Source organism: Alexandromys fortis, unplaced genomic scaffold (assembly GCF_014885135.2).
Source record: "Alexandromys fortis isolate MF-2015 unplaced genomic scaffold, M_Fortis_MF-2015_v1.1 scaffold_169, whole genome shotgun sequence".
NCBI classification, from domain to species: domain Eukaryota; kingdom Metazoa; phylum Chordata; class Mammalia; order Rodentia; family Cricetidae; genus Alexandromys; species Alexandromys fortis.
The window spans coordinates 1653307-1679087 of record NW_026068076.1 but is presented as its reverse complement, the minus strand read 5'-3'; the positions used below and the strand labels follow the sequence as shown (position 1 = coordinate 1679087).

Here is a 25781-nt window from a genome sequence, read left to right as displayed (position 1 = left end):
AGCTTTAGTTTTAGTAGTTTAATTTGTGGCAGTTCTATGTTTTGAATACGCTGAAGTATTCACAACGGCCTCGTGGAATCTGTTCCGTAGATAAAGTTTACACAGTGGAAAAGCAAAAGCAGGGGCTATAACGCGATTAGCGAGGCTGCTCTTGGTCACAGCTGGTCTTTCAGGCATGTCTCTGAATTTAAGAGCTTTTAGGAGCTATGGGTAAAAGGATCACATGGATGGCGTGCTCCCTTTCTGGTGTGGGGCAGTTCGGTGGTGGGTGTGAGACAATCATAAGGAATATGATGTTTAGAGCTCAATTTTATGCAAAATCCATTATTCAAGAAGCAAAGTTTATATACATGATAGACATGCAAGGAAATGAAAGTAAGAATAGGAAGTTTATTATGTATTAAGTTGGTCCTAACATCCCAGTAACCTAAGATTTTATTGACAAAAAAAAAAAATATTCAGAAAGCTTTCTGCACTGAGGGAAAGGGACTCAACTTTTTCTTTTGGTTTGTTAAGGATCTTCCTGTTTCAGGCTGGAACCCTCTGGAGGCTTTTTCTATTTGGAGTTTCCCCTTCATCTCCTCCTCTGTACACTTCTGTGAGGCTCCATCGGCTCGTGGTGAGACGAGCTGCCACCACGGAGTTCTTCTAAACTTCGCCTGCCCTTTCTAAATTTAGGGTTCTTTACTGCAGCGGGCTGAAGATCTGGCTTTGATTTCACCTGGCTCTGCTGGAGAAGAGAAATATTCATCTTCACTGAACGCATGCTGCTTAAGTGCTGGAGGGACTTGCAGGGGAGTCAGTCTCCTCGGAAACTTCATTACAATACTTTCTCTTCCCTACATGAAGTAGTAATTCTCATTCACCAAAGACAGAATTTTGCCTGACACCACCACAGGAGTTCCTGTTTGACTTTCAAAATTAATCAACCTCTAAGCTGGAGTAGAAATGGCATGTCCTTTAACCTTAAGCACAAAAAGCTCTCAACAGACTGCAGTTTTTATATCCCTGGATGGGAGTTTGGGCCCCTGATACTTAAACTTGATTCACATACTGGGTTTTTGGCATGCCTTTGCCCATACCCATCTGCTAGCCTGGCACAGTGCCCATTCAGAAGGTGTGATGCCAGTTTCAATAGGGCATAGGTGCCAATCAAAGATGGGTTTGGAGGGGCAGCATGCAGAATGCAGCAAAAGTCAGCTCTTCTGCCAGGAGATCCTCCTGTTATCGTCTAATGCCAATGAAGGGCCACATGCTTCATTGCCTGGGATCACAGTGCATCTGTAGATGTTTCTGGCCTTCATGGATATCTTTCTTCAAAATCATTTCCCTGGACCAGAGATGCTAAGGAGAAGGCTCAGCCCGCCTGGCTCTTGTTTGTAAAGAAAGAGTACAAGTCTCTAGCAACTGTCTTGAAACAGTTGCTGAGTTTTCCCACCTCTTCTCCTAAAACAGTCTTTGACACAGTGTTCAGGAGAAACAGAGTGCACATGAGAGAGATGTAAGAAGCAAACATTGAGAAGCAGTGTAATTACAAACCAAGCGCGGAAGCCATGCAGAACCCCACTCACCCCTTTGTACCATCAAATGTGGGCACTGTTCATGTCTAGTGAAGGCTCACTCCGAGTCTTGAAGTTTCCTAGATTTTCTCCTAATTTATTTCATACACACGGATACCCCTGGGTCTTGAACGGAGGAATATACCTCTTACTATTGATTCCTCTTCTCCCTTCCCTCACAGAAGCAGAAGTCCATCCATATTTCATGAGGAAGCCAGAAGCTCTCGAACTCAGAGAATTCCTTTATTGTGGCAACAGAGGTGATCTCATTTCATGAAGAAGAAACTTCCCCACAGCAGTGAGTTTCCAATTTAAACAAAGAAAGAAAGAGAAGGAACCTTGACCACTGCGAGAGCAGGGGATGGCTGCCGTGCAGTGGAAGGGAGAAACACTTGAGTGTGAAGCAGAAGCAGGGAGCTGATGAACCGCCCGTGAGACCAGAGGCTGACATTTAAACTGTTGAAAATGAAGATGCCAAAGAGAAGATGGTTTTTAAGGTCAGACATTTTTCTAAAAGAATTAAAACTTCAAATGAAGGCTAAGCCTTGGAAGAATCCCTCCCAAATCGTTTTCACAAAGAATTTTTTTGAAACATTTACTCTGTGTAGACCTAGTTGTCTTGAAACTCTTTATAGACCAGGCTGGCCTCGAACTCACAGAGATCCACCTGCTTCTGCCTCCTAAATACTCAGTGCGCCACCACTGCCCAGCAACAAACTTTCTTAATTACTTGGATTTCTTGACTGGGAGGGAAAGGAATAGCAAGCACTGTCTCATATAAACTCAAAACTAACAGCCTGCTGACAGCACACATAAAATTCAAATTCATCTTCTAGATATTTTTACTCACCTATAGATCTAATACACTAAATAAATTTTAAAAACACAAGAGAACTTGAGTTTATATCTCTTAACTATGCCTTCACTAGGAACTAGTTTATTGTGTATATAATAAATATAGCTACTATAATTTCTAAAACAAATTATCCTTCTTTTCCATTATCCCCTTTTCATTTTCACAAGACTAACTGCCTTCTCTATAAAACATTACCAAAATAACATTTAATATTGCTGCTAGTGTTATGATTTGACTTTCCTCAATATTATTCTGCATACCTTAAAAATCAATCCACTGCAGCCAACCAAATAATAAAGCAACATTATAATACATTCTTCTACTCTTTTATAAGTAGAAACATTTCTTCATCAGTAAACAAGTTAAATTTGATAACTTCTCAAACTCCCCCCTCATACCGATTCCTTCTGTTCCTGAAGAGCAGTAAGGCAATGTAATAATAGTAACAAAAATCTCCAAAAATTACTTAACAGAGTTTAACCACTCATCCATAAGAGATGGTCCTTAATACTGAATCACCAAATGGTCCATTTTAGCAATAATGTGTTACTCTTTGTAAAAGACAATAACATCAATTTATTATCAATAAAGCATATGTGCATTCTTTTAGAGAAGTGGTTTTACAACCTGTAGGTTGGGGTCACAAGACCCTTTTACAGGGGCTGCCTAAAATCATCAGAAACTGATATTTACAGTTATAAAGTAGTAACGAAAATAATTTTATGGAACTGTGTTAAAAGGCTGCAGTATTAGAAAGGTTGAGAGCCACTCTTATTGAGGATTCAGTGAGAGTTCCCTTGAGCTGGTCTCTGTGTTTAACAGAACACATCTATGCCTGTTGACTGGGCTACAGGTGATATCTGTAGTTACAGCAGAGGACAAGGCAAAATCACTTGTGTGGGCTGAGTACCACAATCTCAGGCCTAATCTGTTCAACAATAAACTCTTTTACAGGAAGGTAATAGACATTCATCCTCGAGTTCTTCTTTTCTAAATTTTTATTAATTTTTAGAATCCAATTCCTTTCATATCTGAAGCAAATAGGTCTAAGCGGCGATGTTCGCCACACACTGTATCACCCCAGTAAATTTGAAAGGAAACAGACACATAGTGGTCAATAAAACATAAAGGCACCTGTAGACAGTCCCTGTGTTCTTAGTTTTACATTAGTAGCGAACCCACCACAATTCAAGGCAGAAAAAGCAGAAGATCCCTCCAATGAAGGTCTCTTCCTAATGTACGATGGCACCAGATAACTAGAATGGGAAATTCTAAATAGATTCTACTTAGTAAATGCTTACTAGGTTCCAAACTGCTTTAAAACATCTTATTTAATCCATGCAATTATTGCTACAGTTATAAGAATAGAGACAAAAACTGCAGAGGATTAATGAGGTGGATTACTCGGTCTGTCCGTGACTTAGTGGAGCCAGTCGGGTTTCAACTCAGATTTTCCCAGCACCAAAACTTCTGCTCTCATTATGCATGCCTCCCTTGGGTTAGTGGCTTCCATGTTGCATGCAGCATTAAAGGGAATTCAAACCTTCAGTTCTTTCTTTCCCTGGAGTTTCAGAAAGTTTTTTGCTCATTTGGTACTAAAATGACTGCAACTTTCCCGTACCCTAACCAGTTTCTGTCCCTCCTTCCAACCCCCTTTCATATACAAAGAGAGAGCACCGACTTTGTTCTTGCATTCAGACTTCTTTTCCCTCTTACGACGATTGCCATGAATGCTACAGGCACATTAGCTCTCCAAGAGTAAACACAGAACTTCTCTGCCCCTTCCCCTTTGCTCCAAGTTGCTGATTACCGACAGGCCTGTGCTATTGATCTCCAAGCTAGAGGACAGTTGTACATGCACAATGAGCTAGGCAGAGCAGCTATTTTCTTCTCAGCCTGAGGCCACGTGCGCTGATAAAGGGGCTGCCAAAGCACTGTGTCTGGGGAGCACACCTGAAAGGAATCACTGGACACGGTTATTAAGAAATGCTTGAATGTAAGTGCTTCTCAATACATATGCACAACATGAAGAGAGAGCCATGGTAAACTGCCACAACCAGACGGCTTCTCGAGGATTTCCTTATTTGCAGCTTTGGAAATAATCAGTGAAAACTCACATTAGCAAAGTTGAGCTGACTCTGTGAGACATTGCAAGGCAATAAAGCATTTGTCGTGTAATTCTGAAGAAGGAAACATTCTCTGTCTCTGTCCCCCCACGCACACTCTCCCCCTCACTCCCTCCCTGTCAGAATAACTGTTTCTTCAAAGTCTGCCCAATGATGGTGAGTATATGCTAGTGCAGGCCTTTCTAGGGTACAGTTCCTAAAATTCAGACGGTGGGAGGGAATGCCACCCAACATGCTGGATCTTGAAATGCACTGTAAAACAAGTTTTAGTTGGATCATATGAAACAAAGTAACTAAAAGCCACATGACCTGTACTTAGACTAAAAGAACTTTCTACACTTGAATAGGGATGTTAATCACTCCAGAGCACCAAGAGTCCTCCTTAATGACCAGAGCCAAACAAGTGGTATACATGAATACATAGAGATTCATAAAACATGTGTATAAATATGATAGTTAATCTTCAATATAAACCTGAATTCAAACAGATGTTGTGAATCAAATGGACTTAACAGATATCTATAGAACATTCCACCAAACATAAAAGGATATACCTTCTTCTCAGCACCTCATGGAAACTACTCTAAAATTGAACACATACTCAATAACAAAGCAAACCTCCACAAATACAAAAAAAAATTGGAGCAACCCCCTGTGTCTTATTGGATCACCAGGGATTAAAGTAAAAATTTAACAACAATACTAAGCTCAGAAAGCCTACAAACTCATGGAAATTGAGCACTCAACTACTGAACCACCCTAAGTCGAGGAAGAAATAAAGAAAGAAATTAAAGACTTCCTCGAATTCAATCAAAAAAAAAAAGGCACAAGATATCCAAACCTATGGGACACCAAGAAAGCAGTCCTAAGAGAAAAGTTCATAGCACTAGGTGCCGACATAAAGAAAACAGAGAAAGCTCACAGCACACCTAAAAGCTTTAAAATAAAAAGAAGCAGAATCATGCAGGAGGAGTAGAAACTGGAAATAATCAAATTGAGGGCTGAAATCAACAAAATGGAAACAAAGAAAACAATACAAAGAATCAATGAAACAAAGAGCTGGTGCTTTGAAAACATCAACAAGATTAACAAATTCTTATCCAAACTAATCAAAAGAAGACATAGAACATCCAAATTAACAAAATCAGAATGAAAATGGGGACGTAAAAACAGACACTGAGGAAATTCAGAGAATCATGAGGTCATACTACAAAAACCTGTACTCCACAAAATTGGAAAATATAAAAGAAATGGACAATTTTCTAGATAGATACCAAATAATAAAATTAAATCAAGACCAGGTGAGCAATTTAAATAGACCTATAAACTGCAAAGAAATAGAAGCTGTCATCAAAAGCCACCCAACCAAATAAAGTCCAGGGCTGGATGGTGTTAGTGCAGAATTCTACCAGAACTTCCAATAAAAGCTATACCTATATTCCTCAAAGTGTTCCACATAATAGAAACAAAAGGGACATTGTGAAACTCTTTTTATGAGGCTACAGCTACCCTGATACCAAAAGACTCAATCAAGAAATAGAATTACAGACCAATCTCAGTCATGAACGTGGATGCAAAAATACTCAATAAAATACTGGCAAACCAAATCCAAGAACACATCAAAAAAAATCATCTAACATGAACAAGTCAGTTTCATCCCAGAGATGCAGGGATGGTTCAACATACGGAAATCTATCAATGTAATCCATCATATAAATAAACTGAAAGAAAAAAAAAACATAGTCATTTCATTAGATGCTGAAAAAGCATTTGACAAAAATCCAACACCCCTTCATGATAAAGGTCTTAGAGAGATCAGGGATACAAGAAACATATCTAAATATAATAAAAGCAATATACAGCAAGCCGACAGTCAACATCAAATTAAATGGAGAGAAATTCAAAGCAATTCCACTAAAATCAGGAACAAGACAAGGCTGTCCACTCTCTATTTCTCTTCAACATAGTTATTGAAGTTTTAGCAATAGCAATAAGAATACAGAAGGAGATCAAGGGGATTCAAATTCCAAAGGAAGAATTCAAGCTTTCATTATTTGCAGATGATATAATAGTGTACTAAGTGACCCCAAAAACTCAGCCAGAGAACTCCTACAGCTAATAAATTCACCACTGATACAAGATCAAATAAAAAAAAATCAGTAGCCCTCTTATACACAAATGATAAAGAAGCTGAGAGGGAAATTAGAGAAACATCACCTTGTACAATAGCCACAAATAACACAAAATATCTTGGGGTGACACTAACCAAAGAAGTGAAAGACCAATTTGACAAGAACTTTAAGTCTTTGAAAAAAGAAATTGAAGGAGATACCAGAAAATGGAAATATTTCCAATGCTCTTCGATAGGAAGGATCAACAAAGTAAAAATGGCAATCCTACCAAAAGCAATCTATAGGTTCAATGCAATCCCCATCAAAATCCCAACACAATTCTTCACAGACCTTGAAAGAACAATAATCAACTTCATATGGAAAAAAAAAAACAGAATAGCCAAAACAATCCTGTACAATAAAGGAACTTCTGGAGGCATCACCATCCCTGACATCAAGCTCTATTACAGAGCTACAGTAATGAAAACAGCTTGGTATTGGCATAAAAACAGAGAGGCTGACCAATGGAATTGAATTTAAGACCTGGATATTAATCCACATACCTATGAACACCTGATTTTTGACAAAGAAGCTAAAATTATATAATGGAAAAAAGAAAGTATCGTCAGCAAATGGTGCTGGCATAACTGGATGCCAACATGTAAAAGAATGAAAGTAGATCCATATCTATTGTCATGCACAAAACTCAAGTCCAAACAATTAAAGACCTCAATATAAGTCCAACCACACTGAGCCTGACAGAAGAGAAAGTGGGAAGTAGTCTTAAATGCATGGGTACAGGAGACAACTTCCTAAATATAACCCTAGTGGCACAGGCACTGAGAGCAACAATAAATAAATGGAACCTCCTAAAACTGAGAAGCTTCTGTAAAGCAAAGGACACAGTCAATAAGACAAAAAGGCAGCCTACTGAATGGAAAAAGATCTTCACCAACCCCACATCAGACAAAGGACGGATCTCCAAAATATACACATTTTGTCAAGAAATTAGACAGTAAGATTCTAAGTAACCCAATTAAAAAATGGGGTACTGAACTAAACAGAAAATTCTCAACAGAATAATCTCAAATGGCCAAAAGATACTTAAGGAAATGTTCAAACTCCTTAGCTATCAGAGAAATGCAAATCAAAACAACTCTGAGATACCATCTTACACCTGTAAGATCAAAAACACCAATGATAGTTTATGCTGGAGAGGATTTGAAGTAAGAGGAACACTCATCCATTGTTGGTGGGATTGCAAACTTGTACAACCACTTTGAAATTAGTATGGTGGTTTCTCAGAAAATTGAGAATCAACCTACCTCAGGATCCAGCAATACCACTCTTGGGCATATACACAAAAGATGCTCAATCATACTACAAAAGCATTTGTTCAACTATGTTTATAGAAGCATTATTTGTAATAGCCAGAACCTGGAAAAGACCTAGATGCCACTCAGTCAAAAAATGGATAAAGAAAATGTGGCACATTTACACATTAGAGTACTACTCTTGAATTTTGCACGCAAATAAATGGAATTAGAAAACACTATCCTGAGCGAGGTAACCCAGATCCAAAAAGATAAACATGGTATGTACTCATAAGTGGATAATAGCTATAAACAAAGGACATTGAGATGATAGTTCATGATCCTAGAGAAGCTAAGTAACAAGGTAAACCCAAAAGGAAAAAATATATATAGACCTACCTGTAAATTTGAAACAGACAGGATTGACTAGCAGGGTTGGGAGCATGGGGGTGGTGAGAGAAGGGAGGGCAGGAGAAGAAGGAAGAGAAGGAGGGTAGAAGAGAACTTGAGAGAATAGGATGGTCGAAATGGAGGAAGGACAGAGATGAGAGCAAGAAATATCTTGATTGAGGGAGCCATTATGGGGTTATCAGAAACCTGGTTCTGGAAAAATTCCCAGGAATCCAAAAGAATGACTCCACCTAGGACCGTGGGCAATAGAGGAGAGGGGGCCCAGTCTTAACTTGCCCTGTAGTCAGACTGATGAGTATCTTAAATATCACCATAGAGCCTCATCCAGCAACTGATGGAGGCAGAGAAACCTGCATCGGAGCACTGGATTGAGCTCCCAAAGTCCAGTTGAAGAGTGGGAGGAATGAGAATACGAGCAAGGAGGTCAAGACCATGATGGGTTCACCCACTGAAACAGTCTACCTGAGCTAATGGAAGCTCACCAACTCCATCCAGACTGGGGAGGACAAGCATGGGACCAAGCTAGTTCCTCTGAATGGGGTTGACAGTTGCATGGCTGGGGCAGACTGAGGGGCCACTGACAGACACCGAGATTTATCCCTACTACGTGTACTGACTTTTGGGATCCTAATCCCTTTGGGTGTATACCTTGCTCAGCCTAGAAATAGTAGGGAGGGCCTTGGACCTTCCACAAGGCAATATGCCTTACCCTCTCTGAGGATTGGAAGGGGGTTGGGTGAGAAGGTATGTGGAGGGAATGGAAGGAGAGAGAGGAGAAACTTAGATTGGTATTTTTTTTTAACGTCTAATAAAATAAATCTGAATAAACACAAATAAATATTTACATTTTAAGAATTGAAAAGGGATAAGACCATTATAGTTGAAGCTTTTCTCCAGTTCTTTGAAATTATTTGAATAATTCATGTCAGAAAAGTAAACATGGGATAGGCTGTAGACGCAAGGTCACAGTCACATTAGCAACAATTTATTCACTTCTATCTTTGACCTATGGTCAAGACAATATACTAGAGATCTTAACTCACTGCTGTAGGAAAGAGTTCACTAAACCATTTCAAACAGCACTTATTAGGCAGGTATCCCACCATTCAACACACCCAGTGATCACTAGACTCATGCCTACATTTCTGCACACCTGGCGTTCACTAGACTCATGCCTACATTTTTGCACACCCATCTCTCTTAGATTCATGCCTATATTTCTGCACACCTAGTGCTCACTAGACTCATGCCTATATTTCTCACGAGCCACTCATAGTATTAGGCTCTTGACACTTGATGCTCCTAGATTTGGACTTCCACTCAGATGAAAAGTATTTTTCTATTTTTACATGAACACAATAGAATGAATTATTTTGGATATTTTAAGTTGAATAGTGCATATTAGTAAAATGAATTTCACCTGATGCTCTTAAAAATTTTTAATGTGGCTCTTTGAAATTTTTTAATTATATAGGTGATTCCCATTATGTTACTATTGAAAAGTGTTGCCTTACCTACTATCATGTTTTGTTTCGTTTTTGTTTGTTCGTTTTGTAACAGGTTCTAATGATGTAGCCCTGTCTATTCTTCTCAGAATTGGCGGCTGCAGCTCCTGCAGGCTAGGAGCTGCAGCTATGAGCCACCACACACAGTGACACTCTTTAAACTGAGAAACTGCTCTTTGCTCAGCCTATAGAATTTTTCTGTCCTAATCTTTATGAATTATACTAGACACAAATAATAGATAGGCAGTTGCTTACTTACTGAATTTCTTTCATTCATTGAAAACTACAGCCAGGTATGTAATTCCAGCCCAAAGAAAAAAGAACAAGAGGATTAGGAGTTCAAGGCTAGCTTTAGCTGCTTGAGACTCAAAATAAACAAACACAAAAGGCAAAAAAGAATAGTATCTTAATCGTTCATGATCCAGAAACGTGTTTGTTTGACAAGGAACCCAGAATTCCACGAAAATAGGTTCTTTTTTGTTTATTTGTTTTGATATTTTGAGGATATTTTTGGTCTGGTATTTGAGGGGAGGGGTGCTTTGGTTGTTCTTTGTTTTTCCTTGTTTATTTTCTGGGGTTGTTCCCCTTGTGTTGTTTGCTTGTTTGCTTGTATATGATATTACTATGTAGACCTGGTTGGCCTAGAACTTCTGACTTAGACCAAACTGACCTTGTCTCTACCTTTCAAAAGCTGAGATTACAGGAATGAGTCACCATGCACAAGCCCGAAAAATCTATTATAGAAACAGTTGTAAGGTGGGATATGCTTAATAATGAACCCAAGACTTTTCATGAGTTACACTCCAAACCCAGATTATTCTTTTCTTATCAACCAGTATTTTATTCATCAAACACAATCACGAAACGGATACCTTCCTCAACCCACCACAGCATTAAGACAGTCCTAAATGGTCTCTACAATGGAATTTCTAAATGTTTCAATCCAATGTAGAAGTACACCCAAGCAGGGTTCCCTACCTGTATCATAAGGCACAGAAGGTAATTTGAGCAACTACTTTGTCAGTTTTGCCAAGAACAACTTAACTACTAAACTCCAGTCACACAAGAAAAGTTCATTCATCCATGTAATAGATGCTTTCAGTCGCTAAAGCTTAATTTTATGTGGAACATCGTCAAGAAATCGTTAGGCCTTCGTATTGCGAAGCTAGTAATGATTAAGAGTCATACAGTCAGGGCCAGAATACAGTTCAGCAGGTAAGGGAGTCTAACCACCCGAGCTAAGTCCCAGAACCCACATAAGGGTGGAAGGAGAGAAACAAACTGTCCCCTGACCTCCACAAGTGTCTTGTGACATGTCTTAAACATATTATACACATAATCTAATAATCATTTTTACGATTTATATTTATATAGTTGTTGTTTATGAGCTATAAATATCAGCGAAAACAAGTTCCCAAAAAGAAAATTTATATTCTGTCTGGCAGATTGTGCAATTATGCTCGGAAAAGACTTCTAAAAGTTATTGAGGACAAAAAGACAACAGCAAACATGTTATGGCAGTTATGACTTCAACCTAATGTGTTCAGCTAATGTACTAAACATCAACTATCTTCAAATAGCTTTAAAATAATTATGACTTCTGTTATTTCAATTAGCCCTTAAAATACCATTGCTACCATAGTTACAATGATTACAGCTATAATTATACTTAGCGACTTGGTCATACTTTACCTAAGTATATCAGTCCAAACCCTCCGGAGCCGATCATCTTGCCCAGCACCCACTGGTTTCCGTCCATGTCATCCAGAACTTTGCCTTCTGGGAGTGGAACGGGAAGCTTGTATTTCTCTTTTCTTCTCGGTGCCATCACATCTGTTGACAGAGGGTGAGATACACAGTGAAACACAAAACTCGAGCGTCGGAACTCATTTCTTCCAATGTTTTCCCCAGAATTAAGATTGGGATCCTGATGGCAGTTCCAACTAGAGAAGTCTATCCACCATAATCAAGTTAGAAATCGATATGCTTTGAAATCTAAAAGATACACACACACACACACACATATTGGGGCTGGAGAGACGGCAGGTGGTTTAGAGCATAGAATGCTTACGTAGATGACCTGGTTCAGTTCCCAGCACCCACATGGCAGCTTGCAACCCTCTGTAACGCCCAGCTCCAGGAGTCTGATGCCATTGACAGTTCCCACTGGCACCTGCACTCACAGGCAGGCACACATACACACACAAACATACCTAGTTAAAAATAAAAAACAAATCTTTAAAAAATATCCACTGTGTTTCATTTAAATCATTTCTTCAAAACTCTACTTACCAGTTTATAAATTAAAGAATACACTTTAAGAACATGATTTTACACACAAGTAAATACTCATTTGTTGAGAATGCTGTGTTAACAGGAGGCCAATAGACTCAAGAGGTGTGCAGCTTTAAATTCAAAGGTCAGACCCTGTGAACATCAAAGAGCAAGGGTTTTCCTGGCTATCTAATCTGGCAGGTCAGGCCACTGGCTAATTCAGGCTAGTTTTGTTTTCTGACACGCCCTCTTACCCACTCCCATCAATATGAAAACAGCTTTGTTTTCGAGATTATAAATACACAGATAACAGGAATTCCATAATCCATAAGAAAACCATGAACCTTAATCAATTATCATTGTATACAGATTAGCAAATTACTAATGGGAGCTTTGAGGGGCTGGCCAAAAACATTTCTTAGGGGTATAAAATTATATTAAGTATCAGAATAAATGACCGAAACTAACCGTGAAAGTAGCCACGGACCTCTTAGAATTTCTAGATAAAAGTAAAAAACCTGATGGGTTCTGCTTTAGTTTGGTCTCTATTGCTGTGATAAACACCATGGATAAAAGTAACTTGGGACAGAAAGGGCTTATTTCACACGATAGTTTACAGTCCATCCTAAAGAGGTGTCAGGGCGGGGCTCAAAACAGGAACTCCAGGCAGGGACAGGAGCAGCCACGCCTGACTGGCTTGGAGGGCTCGGCATTTTTAAAACCTGCCCAGAAAGGGCACTGCTCACAGTCATTTCATCAAAGGGCCAGTGGGCCAATCAAATGGAGGCATTTGCTCATTGAAATTCCCTCTTCCCAGATGACCCCGGGTGGTGCAAAGTTAAGAACAACCACATGAAGAAGAAGAAAAAAAAAAAAAAAAAAAAAAACCCTACCCAGGACAGATGCTTTCGTGAAAATGATTCATAAGTACACCCAGTGCAAACTTTGTCCCATCTTCGCTCAAATAGAACTTTTCCTCCTTCACTTACTGAGCCCAGTGCCGCTGAGGCCGCCCCTTAAAAATATTCGGAATGAACCCAACCACAAGCAGAGCGGGAAACCTAAACTGTGAACACCTAGGGCACGATGCTGAAGTAGGATGTGTGTCACCGGATCCCCTTAACCGGGCAGAACATCGTGACACCCACGCCAAAGTTGCTGACTGAAACTTTCAAGTCTCCTAGAACAACTTCTGAGCGGGCGGCTACAAAGATGACGTGAAGTTTGGGGTACTCGGTATCCCCGGGGTGAGCCGCTCGCCGGGTGCAGACCCCTCCCCCGCAGCGGGCAGCGGCGGCCGTGTCCCCGACCGGACAGTCCCGGTGTGCAGAGCGAGCGATCGGGTTCCGGGACAGATCGGTACCCAGGGGCGAGCGGAGGCCCGGCCAGCAGCCGTCCGGACCGCGTGGCAGCCCCCGAGCTGACCTCGGCGACCGAGGTTGGGAGGGACGAGGGGGGCGGGGGGGAGACTGACCTGCCGCCCGGGTTCCCGCCGCGCCGGTCTCCGCAGCCAGGCGGGGTCGAGGCCTCGCAGGCGGGCGGGCAGTGCCAGGCGCCTCCCAGGGGCAGGGCGAGCTCCCGGGCCCTCCCCGCAGCCCCAGCCGCCCCAGGCTACGGAGCCTGCCCGGGACCGACCAGAGGGCGAGGCCAGCGTGAGACTAGATAGGGGGGTGGCCATCCTTGAGCCCGCCCTGGTCTGTCTGGAGAGCAACCAGAGCGGCGTGGGGTGGAGCAACCAGGGCGGGCACTTGTGAACGGGAAGAACTCAAGACTTCCTGTACCATTCCTGAGTACCAACCGCTTTCAAATGGGCCCAGCCCTCACCGAGAGCTCTCCCAGCAGCCAGGCTCACCCACCCAGCCCTCAGGGACCTGGACTGAAGTACCTGCCTCTGCTGAGGGTTGAGGGGGTGGGGAAGGCTGTACCTGAGTGTGACAGTCCCAGCCAGGAGAATGTTTTTAGTTAGCTAAAAACTTAATTTAGTTGGTACAATTCTACCTCCCCGTCTGCAAAAATGGAAACGATTAGTTATCGGGTTTCAAGGTTACTGTGTCAATTGAGAGAAATATGTTAAGTATATTTCTAGTTTTTTGTTTGTTTGTTTGTTTTCAAGACAGGGTTTCTTGTAACTTTGGAGCCTGTCCTGGAACTAGCTCTTATAGACCAGGGAATTCACAGAGCTCCACCTGCCTCTGCCTCGCGATTGCGGGGATTAAAGGCGTGCACCACCACCACCTAGTTTATTTCCAGTCCTTTGAGGATGCAAAGGAAGTTTCTCTTTTAGAGTAAACAAAACAAATCCCCCCCCCAAAAAAAAAATTATTTAAACAGTACTTACGTTCCTTACCTAAAAACAATCAATTACCCAAATTGCAAATACTGAGAGGAAATCTGATGCTCTCCCTATAAGGGCTAAAGTTATGTTTAAGTTTAAATTACCGTTCTTAAGAGACGTATAAAACAAAAATGCCTCTAACTTGTAAACCCCACTTGTCCAGGGATAGAGAAACCAGTAAGCCTCACTTACCCAAGACAGACTTCTTGGATGACGGGGGCTGTTGTTCATGTAACAAGCCACAGGCTTTCACTTCTGTAAACAAGTTTGGTTGCTCCAGCTGCACAGGATTTGTTTGACCACCTGTAGGTGACAGGAACTAAGTCAGGAGGTATGCTTGCCCCTGATTAGAGGAAGGCAGGAAATAATACATAGCTTTGTGGGGTTTGCCTTTATAAGCCCTTGCCGAAGGTAGTTCTTGGCCACACTCCGTGAGTCTCAAGTATGGTCCTAGCCAGTGTCCATTTTCCTAGCCACTATTTAATAAAATTTGTTTCAAATTTGGCTCAAATACAGGGATAGTGGCTAGGTGTTATTAGCATCTCTTCATTAAATTTGATAAGTAAGAAATTGGCACTTTTATCAAACTCCCAAAATGGAAAATGGCACTGGATGGTGTGAATATAAATTTTTTTTCAAAAGAATTTTGGAGACAGGAGATGTAGCTTTGTTGGTGTTTGCCTGGCCTGTAGGAAGCCCTCAACACAATCCCCATGCATTAAATGGCTCAGTGGCACAGGCCTGTGATCCTGAAAGAGATCCTTCTCTCAGGGATGCAAATCGCAAGAGGTTTATTGGGTAAACACGGGTACCTGCAGGCGGCAAGTCTTTCTGAGGACTTGCGCGCCTGCCGACTGAAGGGCGGGCTTTTTATAGGGAAGAGCAAAAAGCAAGTTTACAGAAGCAAAAGCGTGGTTATCGGAATGAGGCGGGGGCATGAATGGTTTCCTCTCTCAGCATGGGTGTCAGCAAAAGTCACCCTGTTCCTATCTTATAGATATCCTGTTTTGCAGTCAACCTGCTTTGTTGATGTCCTATCTTATTGATATCCTGCCTTGCAGTCTTCCTATCTCATCCTGCTCTCTCAAGCACATGGGATGTTCTTACAAGAGCAGGCTGGCTGCTGTGGGTTTTGAGGAGGGGGTCTGTAGGAAAGACCCAACACTTGGGTGGTGGGAACACAAGGAAAGACCTGAAGTTTAATGTCATCCTCCCTGCATAGGAAAGGCCTATATATCTCCAGCTGCATAGAACACAGGAGTGGGGTGTATATGTGTTTGGGGAGGGGTGTACTCAGCTCAGGCGTGCTTTTTTCCTGCCCTACTGCTCCTTTCACTTACAACAAGCAGCCAAGTTATCTTGATTTTAAAAAAGAATGAAAGAAAACTAAGTTAATGCTGAGTCACCCCTGTGTTGTTCTAATTTACTCCATTGATAAGCAGGTCCTTGCTTTGACCCAAAACAATGCTTCTCAGCACTATTGGTGATCAGGCTAGAAAGTCAGATTAGGATGACCTGAATTTCCACAGACATTACCAAATTTTACCAAACTGCCCCCAGTTGAGAGAAGCTTTCATAAAATGATCTACCTGCCCATATCTGCATTCACATCCCCCAATTCCTTTTCTTTCCCAACTACAGAGGCCTCCTTGATTTTTACCCTTAGCAGCTTTGCAATTCTCATTCAGTACAAAGCCTCTTGAATCTGTTATCTGTACCATCTACCCCATCACTTTCCATGGATCTGGATTCCAACATCATATCAGCCCTTTCCAACCAACCCTTCTTAACTTCCAAGCTACCCACATACTTGACAGCTTCCTACCCATTTTCTTCCCAGCACCACAGTATACAGTATAATGTAGTATACAGCAGCACGTCATGCCATTTGTTTGCTGACCACTGCCTGACTTCATCTATAAGTCAAATGCTTCCTGGGAGCAGGGAAAGAGTGAATATATATATTCAAAGGGGATGTATTTGATAGGCCTACAGGATGCTCTCTGGTTAGTCCCACAATGATTGTCTCACACTGGAGAGGCCAATCATTCAGTACTTCTTCAGTTTACTGATAGATGCCTCAACAGTCCCAATCTGATGCCGAGGCCTGGAGGATTCTCCGATAACTGGTAGTCTTTAGTCTACACTGGCGTTGGTGAAGGAATGCTTCAGCAACAGGACAGATGAACTTGCCAGGGAGAGTGAGGGCAACCAGTCAAAAGCAAACCTGTCTGTTTCCTGTCCTGTGTGGGCTGTCACCAGAAGGTCCACCCCACGTCTCAGGCGGGTCTCTTTGCTTCAAGTAGTCTGATCCAGAAAATTCCTCATCTGAGTGCCCCAGAGATTGTGTTTGAGGTGGTTCCAGCTGCAGTGAAATGACAACCAAGATTAGCCACCAGAGCAGGTGACATGTGTGTCCTTTTTAAGTCAAAGGTCCTTCAAATGTATCCATAAACAAACCACTGTTGGGTGGGATCAAGTGTGGCTGTCTCACTTTCATTTCAATGATTGGTTGGGAAGTAGAACATGTCCAGTTTAGGTCTAAGAAGTGAAGAAACGTTTCTTGAATGTTTTAGAAAAAAATGGTATCGTCCAGCTATTGTTCTGCCCCTGGTGACCACGAAGGAAAGACAAATATAAATCTAATATGACAAAAATGGCAAGACACTTAGCATTCGTGCTTAGTGGCTTGTACAAAAACAAACACTTTTTAAAAACATGGAAAGCAGAAAGCAAAGCCCTCAGTCCTTTGTGCATACCATCCTAAAGATTAACGTGAAATCGGTTACAGACTAGTTTAAATATAGGAGACAAAACTATGCAACTTTTCCAAAATAAACCACTGTGCCATTTGAGTTCATGTATTTAGAAATTATTTTTAAATGCTGGATAATGAAAGTCGGTAACTTAGCTTTGTCGATTGCGTTGGGTGGGTTACTCAGTCTAGGGGTTGTAACCCACCCTGCAGTCAGTTACTCCAGGATCCCGGAGGGGTGCTATCTGGAAGATAAATGGGCTAGGAAAGAAGGAGGAGGCCAAAGTTTGTTACAGCCTCCGTTTATTAGGGTCCTGGTTGCTGCTTATATAGCCCCTGAATGAGGGTTTGGGGGGCAGGGCACGGGATCTCGCTGCATGGTCCAGGTCACATAGGCCAGGAGGTTAGGTGATGATTCTTTGGCCTGGAAGCTGTGAGTTGACACACCTAGTTCCCTGGATAGCTGGAATGTGAGGCGGGTTCCGCTAACAGACAACAGCTAATTGGGTGTGGGGCAGGTGCTGTCAATAGAATGATTCTTAACATAATTATGGGTGTGGGGTTCTCTGCAGACTCCCCAGGGTGATAGTTCCTGTAATGATTTTAGGAGGAAATGGCTCCTGACGTAGCTTCATCAAAAACAAAGGAAAACAAAAGGAAAAAAATCTCTGCACTCCAGCTACCTTTAATCACAGCCCTCAGGAGATGGAGGCAGGCAGACCTCTGAGTTCAAGGCCAGCCAGATCTACAAAGTGAATTCCAGGACACACAATTCAAAGTAACAGCTGTCTTAAAAAAAAAAAAGGGGGGGGGTGGCTCGATTGACAAAGATCTTACAGACGTGTGGTATGAGAACCTGTTGAATCCCCAGTATCCACATATAAAGCTTGGAGAAGGGAGTTTGACAGAGAAAAAAGTGCTGTTATAACCCAAGCACCATGGGATGGGATGGGGTGGGGGACAGGTAGAGGGGGTTGTTAGGAACAGAAGCAGAAAAGTCACTAAAGCTCATGGGTCCACCAGCCTTGTCTCAGAGATGAACTTTGGGCTCAGTGAGAAACCATGTCTCAAAAAATAAAGTTGGAGAGAAACTTTAGGGTCCCACATACACCAACCAACACATGTACACACACCCACAGTAACACATGTAGAATATACACACACATTAACAAGTACAGACTCACACTAACAAATACATACGTACACAAACACTAACAAGTACACATACATAAGCAAATACACACAAGTGTGCACACACACACCACTGGTAAGATCTGCAGTGTTGGGAAGGATATAGAGGAAATAAAGCTTTCTTATACTGCTTAACCAGACACTTTGGAATGCGATTTGTCAGGCTCTGAATTAGCACCTCCGTCTCATACGTAAAGAATATATCCCAAGATTCCAAGGGGATATCTAAAACTGTAGATAGAACCAAACCTTACATAGTCTATGATCGTTTTGTTTTTGAGGTAAGATAATTTTTATTTTTCTTAAAAAAATTTAACTTATAAATTAGACATAGTCAGAGGGTAATCATAATAATAAGGCAGTTATAAAGACAAACACAAAGTTATATGAACATGATTGTATCTATTATGTTTTTCTTGCTATGATAAAATACCACCACCAAAGGCAAGGAAGAGAAAGTTTATTTTTGGTTCATTGTTCCAGAGGGACTGGAGTCTATGATGGCAGAACAATGGTGTGGCAATGACCAGCAGCTATGGTGGCAGGAGCTGCAAGCTGAGAGCTCACATCTTGAACCGCAAGCACAAAGCAAGCTCTAAACTCTGCGTCTCCGTGTCTAATGTCAAAACATTCTTCAAATTTCCAACTCCTTTCAGCTTCATTGACTGCAACACACTTCTTTCTCTTGGGCTGGTTCCACTGCTAGTGGCTTTCCTTAAAAGGTATCTTATTAGATCTGACATCTCAAACATTTTGGGTCTCCAAAGCAACCCAGGCTTCACCTTCACAGCTTCACGCAATGGCCTCTCTAGGCCTCCATGCAGGGACACCCCTGACACATGCCTGGCCTCAGTGGCTTTCCTTGGTCTCAGAGGAAGATTCCATAACCCCTTTCTGTATTCTGAACTCTAAAATAAGAGCCACGTGGCAGAAGTTGCCGAGTTTTGCTGCTTACTTGGGCTCGAACATGGTCCCCGCATTCGGTTACATCTTTATCAGCTTTCTGTTTTCCATGGTTTCCTTACTGCCTAATTTTGGCTATCTGGGAGCCCAAACTGTAGATCAGGCTGGTCTCACACTTAGAGATCCAGTTGCCTCTGTCTCCAAAGTTCTGGGATTAAAGGCGTGCACCATGACAGCCAATTCTAAATTTTTCTTTAATTTCTTTTCACAAATTGGAAACTTAGCTGTGTAGGATCTTGCCCCGAGGTCACCATGTCCTTTATTCCATTCCTTAATCTGTTTGCTTACTTGAACACAAGATTTAACTCTGTTCCACTTCCTGGTGCTCCTTTTCTCCTCAAACTGAACATTTTGTATTTTCCCTTGCTTAACTTGCTCCTTTTCATCATAGATCTTCAGTAAAGTTAACACTAGTAACCACATACAAAATCTATACTAGGCTGTTTTGAGATTTCCTCTGCCAATGAAATTAATCCAAACCATTTCACATTAACCTCAGGGAGCCTTTTCAGACAAGGGCAAAAAGCAATCACATTCTTCACCAAAATATTTTAAGAACAATCGTTAGCCAACATACTAAAATTCTTCTCAGAAACCTCTTGAGCCAGGCTCCCACTGTTTAAATCACCCTCAATACCAAGTCTTCCATGCTCCAACTAGTATGACCCATTAAGCAGTGTTTAAAGCATTCCACTGCTTTCCTAATCCGAAGTACCAAAGTCCAAATTCCTCCAAACAAAAACATGGTTAGGCCTATCACAGTCAAACCACAATCCATGATACCAGCTTCTGTCTATTGCTGTGAAAAGACACCATGACCACAGCAACTCTTATAAACAAAACTAGTTATTTGGGGTTACTTACAGTTTCAGATGTTTGGTCCATTATCATCATGGTCATGGTAGTGTGCACGCAGGCATCATCCTGGAGAAGGAGTTCAGAATTCTATATCTTTATCTCCAGGCAACAGGAAGTGAACTGTGTGCCATATTGAGGGTAGCTTGAAGAAAAGAGACCTCAGAAACCACTTCCATAATGACATACTTCCTCCTATAAGGCCATGCTCACTCCAACATGTGGCTCAAGCCACACCTCCTAATAGAGGCACCCTTTGGGGGAACATTTTCTTTCAAGTCATCACAGGTATCCAATGTTCAAAGGACATTTCTCATTCAAACCACCACCATGGTCTCACTCTTAAAATATCTTATTGTAGCATATTTACCCTTCTTGTGATTATATAAGATAACATGATATCTATGTGATGAGACAAAATAAGGTGAGAAATGTGGGTACTATATATGAATTTGGGTAAGGCTCATTTGAAAATAAACAGTGTAATGTCAATAAACAGTGTAATTGTCAATCTGAAAACCCTTACAGTTACTATATGACTGATACTACACTGTACACAGTGAGTATAAGAGACAAAAGGATGATTAAAGCTCCAACTGTAACAGGACAAGATTATATCATACAACTATGCAATTTCATATTAGAGGATCATGACTGATTGAAAGTAACACTTATAAAGTAAAATAAGCTGCTAGTATGGTATTCAGCATATGATCATAGGCACGTCTTAGACATTTCAAGAGAAAAGGTACTGAAGAGGTAGTTCAGTGGTTAAGAGCACATACGGCTCTTACAGAGGATCCACGTTCCTAGTATCCATGTAGGGCAGCTGACTGTTCCCTGTTAACACCAGCTTCAAGGAACAAGAGTCCTGCTGTTGGCCTCCACGAACACACTGCACTTACATCTTCACATACAGATACACACTGAAAAACACATAATTGAAAATGAGATACATTTCCTTTGAGAAAGAGAAATATAGTCCTATATTAACACAAAGTCATACATACAAATGTTGATTTGATGCTGAATGCATGGAAACCCCAAACTGGAACCAATTTCCCATTAATTAGTGAATGAATAAACTACATGCAGTATTGATCTTATATGATGAACTGTCACCCAGCAACAAGAGGGAGCAAGTTATTAATACAAGGATAAGCCTGGGTGGAACTAGCATGTACCTGCCATGAAAGAAAGGACACATGGATGGAAATATATCAGAATGTTCCATTTAGTTGAAGTTGCCAGAACTTGAATTGAAGAGCAGCAGCAAGCTAAAGGAACTTTATGGACTCATGAAAATATTTTGAGTCACGGTTCCATAATTACAACCTTGCCAAAATCCTAATCGTAGATTAAAATTGATGAATTATAAAACAGATTTAAAAGAAAGAATGTCAGAAGATCAGGAGGGAAGAACCCAAGTCCTTGAAGTCATTCTTAACTTATAAAGACAGCTAACTTTCCACCAGCACACATTTTCCCATTCACCATGAGCCAGCAATGGTCTTTATCAGTTAAATCATTCAGGCTTAGGTTTTTATTTCTTGCCACCAAACTCTACCTAACTTTCCGATGAAGTTGAAATTTCATAAGTGTTAATGACTTTCACTGGCAATGAATTCATTAAACACAAAGAGGCACGGTAGTACAGGTAAACCTGCACTGAGAACATTTTCCAAGTGTTAGGATTTAATGCAGAATTTTATGATTCAGAGCACATTGCTGTGTGTATGTTTCAATATGAAAACTGGCAGAATATAGAAATACAGTTTTCAGAACTAGAAAAGAAAGAAGATCTTCGGAACTAATGAGACAAGAAACAAGACTGAGAGGAATTTAGACATGAAAGTATTGAAGTCTGAGTCATAGGGATAAAGATTGGGAAAATTAAGATTTCAAAAAAAAGTTATTTTGATGGATCTTACAGTCTGTGAGTGACTCACCATCAACACACAAAGAGGCTTTTTTGGTTGTATGCCAATTCCTAGGTTTGGTGAACATTCTGTTTTCCAAAGAGGTAGGTGTTGTGAAATGCTTATACCACCTCAAAGGGCTAGGGAAACCACAGCGTTTAGTGAGGCCAAGATTGTTCAAAATCAGTGTTAAAGATGTTGCACAGACAAAACATTTAGAAAGAACAATCTTTGTTATTTAATGATGTAAAAGGAGACTACCCCCATGGAAATACTTTGCCCATCAAAGAGCTAGGTTTTGTTTTATAAAATCAGAAGATCTTGTACAACTCCTAAACCCACAATTCCTGGAAAGCTAAGCAATTACTGACATAGAAAATTTGAAAACAATTCAAGTAATCAGAACCCAGTCTTTCAGAAATATGACCCAACCCGACATTGATGTCCTTTGTGTGTTTGCATAGGAGATGCTATCGTTGGCATAAAATGTCTCAAAGGTTTAGTAGTGAAGGCTTGGTCCCTCTCTCATGGGGCTTTTGAGGAGTAATTGGACCAACAGGATGTGAACTTTGTTGATGAGTCCATATTCAAATGAATTATCAGGCGGTGGGACCTAGCTGGAGAAAATAGGTCACAGGGAGAGGATCGTTCTTTTAATGAGTGCTTCTTGTCCCTGTTTTGCTTTCTTTCTTGTTTCCTGGGTGCCATGAAGTGAGCAGCCTGATCTGCTACATCCCCTTCCCATCTTGATGTTTTACCTTAACACAGTACCAAAGTACCAGCCTGCAACCCCTAAGCTGGTGAGCCAAAATCTTTCTGCTCACGTTAGGTTGATTTCCTTAGGTACTTTGTCATACTAATGGTAAGTTGACTAGCATGAGATCACTGTAAAATATGAGCATGGCCATCCAAAAGACATGATTATTGATTATCCATATAATTTAAAATGTCATCTGCTGGGGTTGGTACTAGGTTCAGTTCCTAATATAGCATTCAGGGGGCTCACAAGTGATTTTAGCTATTACACCAGGGGATATAATACCTTTTCTCAACCCCTTGGGCTACACACGCACACACACACACACACACACACACACACAATTTAAAACAAAATGTCATTTGACCGTATGTCAACAGGCTCAGTAAAGTCTTTTCAGAAGCATTATTTTGTAGAATTTGGGTAGAAATATGGATTAAAACCCCAATGTGGTAAAAAAAAACCCAATATTTTATAGTCTAAGAGTAATATCTTATCATATCCATTCCCCCAACATAAATATCATTAAAGTTTAACAATATGACTGTGCTGGTACTTTAATTTCTGTTTTTCCCCTACTAAGATGTCTATAATAGTCAAAAGCTTGAGCTTTCTAGCAAAAGAAGAAGACCTTGCTTCATCATTTCCATGTACATGCTCAGCTGACGTTGAGTTGTTGACTTGCTACTTCCAGAGACCAGCATGACAGTTTCTCCATGTGCCAAGGGAGCTACACTTGTAAAGTTCTTTTTTCATACATTCGCATGTCTTCTAGGAGACATGGACAGAATTCCCTGTTCCCTAAGAATACCGAGTCATTCCACAACTCAAGATATAGCCCTAAATAAACCTCGTCTATGAAGAGTCCAGAAATAGAATATAAAAATCAAGGGTCCAGTCCAGGAATATAGAAATATGAAGTTGTAAGCCCAAAACAAAGAGAGAAAAACAATAAAGCTGGCATCCACTTTTAACCTTTACCAAACACGTTCTACCTTTAGAGTAGACATCCTGGTAGCCACTGTGTACAGAAGTAAACTTGTAACAATTGTATCCTGCCTCCCAACTTCCCAGCTGGGCAGGTACTGAAAGCAAAGGTTTGCTTCTAACTATTGCCTCTACGGGACTCTTTGCTTGTATTTCCTTAATTTTTAACTGCCTCCCATGAGACTCTACTCTCTGCCTTGCATTCTTTCAGGGACAGTGAAAAGCAACTGATTCAGTCACAGGCTCTCAAAAACATCCTAAGTTAACATCTAACGTCTTTACCCAAAAATTATAAAACTTAAAATGTAATATGACTTTAATCGTCAAGGTTGTAAAAGCTCTTTAATCCACACCTGGTGCTTGATTTTGCTATAAAAGGAGGCCCTAAACCAGCTCCCATGGCTACAGGTACAGAAGCCCCATCTCTTGCTGTGGTCACAGCCATAGCTGATAAACTTTTTGTGAACCATGGTGACTTTTTTTTTTCATTTTTCTGGAATGAAGCTTGCTTCTGGTTTAATAAACCTTGGTGATCTGTCCCCCATCATTGTGTGATCCCGGATCCAACAATCTTCTTTCATTGAAATAGACTTTTTCATGGATATCTACTGCTGAGACATAGTCTCTGAGATAAGCTATGGTACAAGGTTCCTGTGAATGGAGCTGGTTATGTTTTTCCACACAGCTCCATCTCTGCTACTCTGCAGAGATATGCAGAGAGTCAAAGCAGCCTTTGAGTTTTAGAACTCTCAAAGCATTCAGCCGAAGCTGTAGGCTGTATGGAAACCAAGGCATCTCTTGTCCTTTGGGACTCTGTCTCAAGGACTCATTCCTTTGTCACAGGGGCTAACAAGTGTTTTAGTGTAATGACTTTATTCCAGTTTTCTCTAAGTGTCACTGTCCAGTTCAGGTCTTAATGACGCAGTGGGAAGTTAACAAGCACATAACACGAGTTATAACTCGATTTGTTGCCCGTTTACGTGAGGCAAGGCTACCGACAGAAACTGGACTGCCCCGTTTTAAGTCTTCTTGATAAAGAGTCCTTGTTATTTCAGGCAAGTGGGCCCAGGAAATCATCATACTTCCTAACTCTCTCTATTTTATGTACACACTTTTCATAAATGTTTGGAGAAGTGTGGAGGAGAAGTAGCTAAAAGAAGGTGTAGAGATACCCAAAGAAAACAATTCAGACATTTGCTAACTCTGTAAGTGGACTGGCGGTTGCTATTTTCTTTTTCTTCTCCCAGAGGTTATAGATTACCTGCTTTTCCTGTACTGTACTCATTTATGTAATGTCTTTATTTTGTTTCTTTCAGTTAGCCTTATAGCAAGCATATACCATCTTTGTCTTGTAGTGTTCATACCACCAAGATGATCTCACAGCCAGGAGTCCTAAAAATGCATGCTGGGTTGAGACAAGGTCAGGAAAGCAAGGACTTTACATAGAAATAAACAGGAACCTTTATCTAACCTTCTAAGGAAGGCTAAAGCCTGACCTTGAGGTGTGGACCTGTAATTTTAGCACTCAGGATACCTGAGGCAGGAAAATGAATAACTAGGAAGTCTGGGACACAGAGCAAATCCAAGGCTAGCTTGAACTACACAGCAAGACCTCATCAAAAAAGAGAAGGCTAGGGTGTGGCTCAGTTATTGAATCCTTACCTAGCATGAAGCACAAGGCTTGAGTTCAGTGTCTAGTAACACACACACACACACACACACACACTTGAATGTGATAGAGAAGCAGAAAAAACTAGTTTTTCATCCTGTTGGCTTGTGGGGAGGGCAGGCTGTGGAATAAGGGAGGAGCCATAAAGCTTTAGTGGAGAGGATGAGCCCTTAGGCTTTGGATGCCTTTCCTTTG

At 41.0% G+C, this 25781-nt stretch overlaps 1 protein-coding gene across 5 annotated transcripts in view; it reads right to left on the bottom strand.

Moving 5' to 3' along the window:
* The window catches only part of Vrk2 (VRK serine/threonine kinase 2), a 142409-nt gene extending 125578 nt beyond the window's left edge, over positions 1-16831 (bottom strand). For 2 of the 5 annotated variants that reach the window (XM_050121696.1, XM_050121697.1), the window contains exons 1-2: positions 13630-13785; positions 11574-11714 (exon numbers count right to left, since the gene is read on the bottom strand). In XM_050121696.1, coding sequence (XP_049977653.1) covers positions 11574-11709 — 136 coding nt within the window. In that variant the 5' untranslated portion in view covers positions 11710-11714; positions 13630-13785. Of the gene's footprint in view, positions 1-11573; positions 11715-13629; positions 13786-14682; positions 14794-16717 lie in introns of those variants that run through there. The other 3 variants (XM_050121698.1, XM_050121694.1, XM_050121695.1) reach the window with 2 other exon arrangements.
* Positions 16832-25781: the final 8950 nt, after the last annotated feature.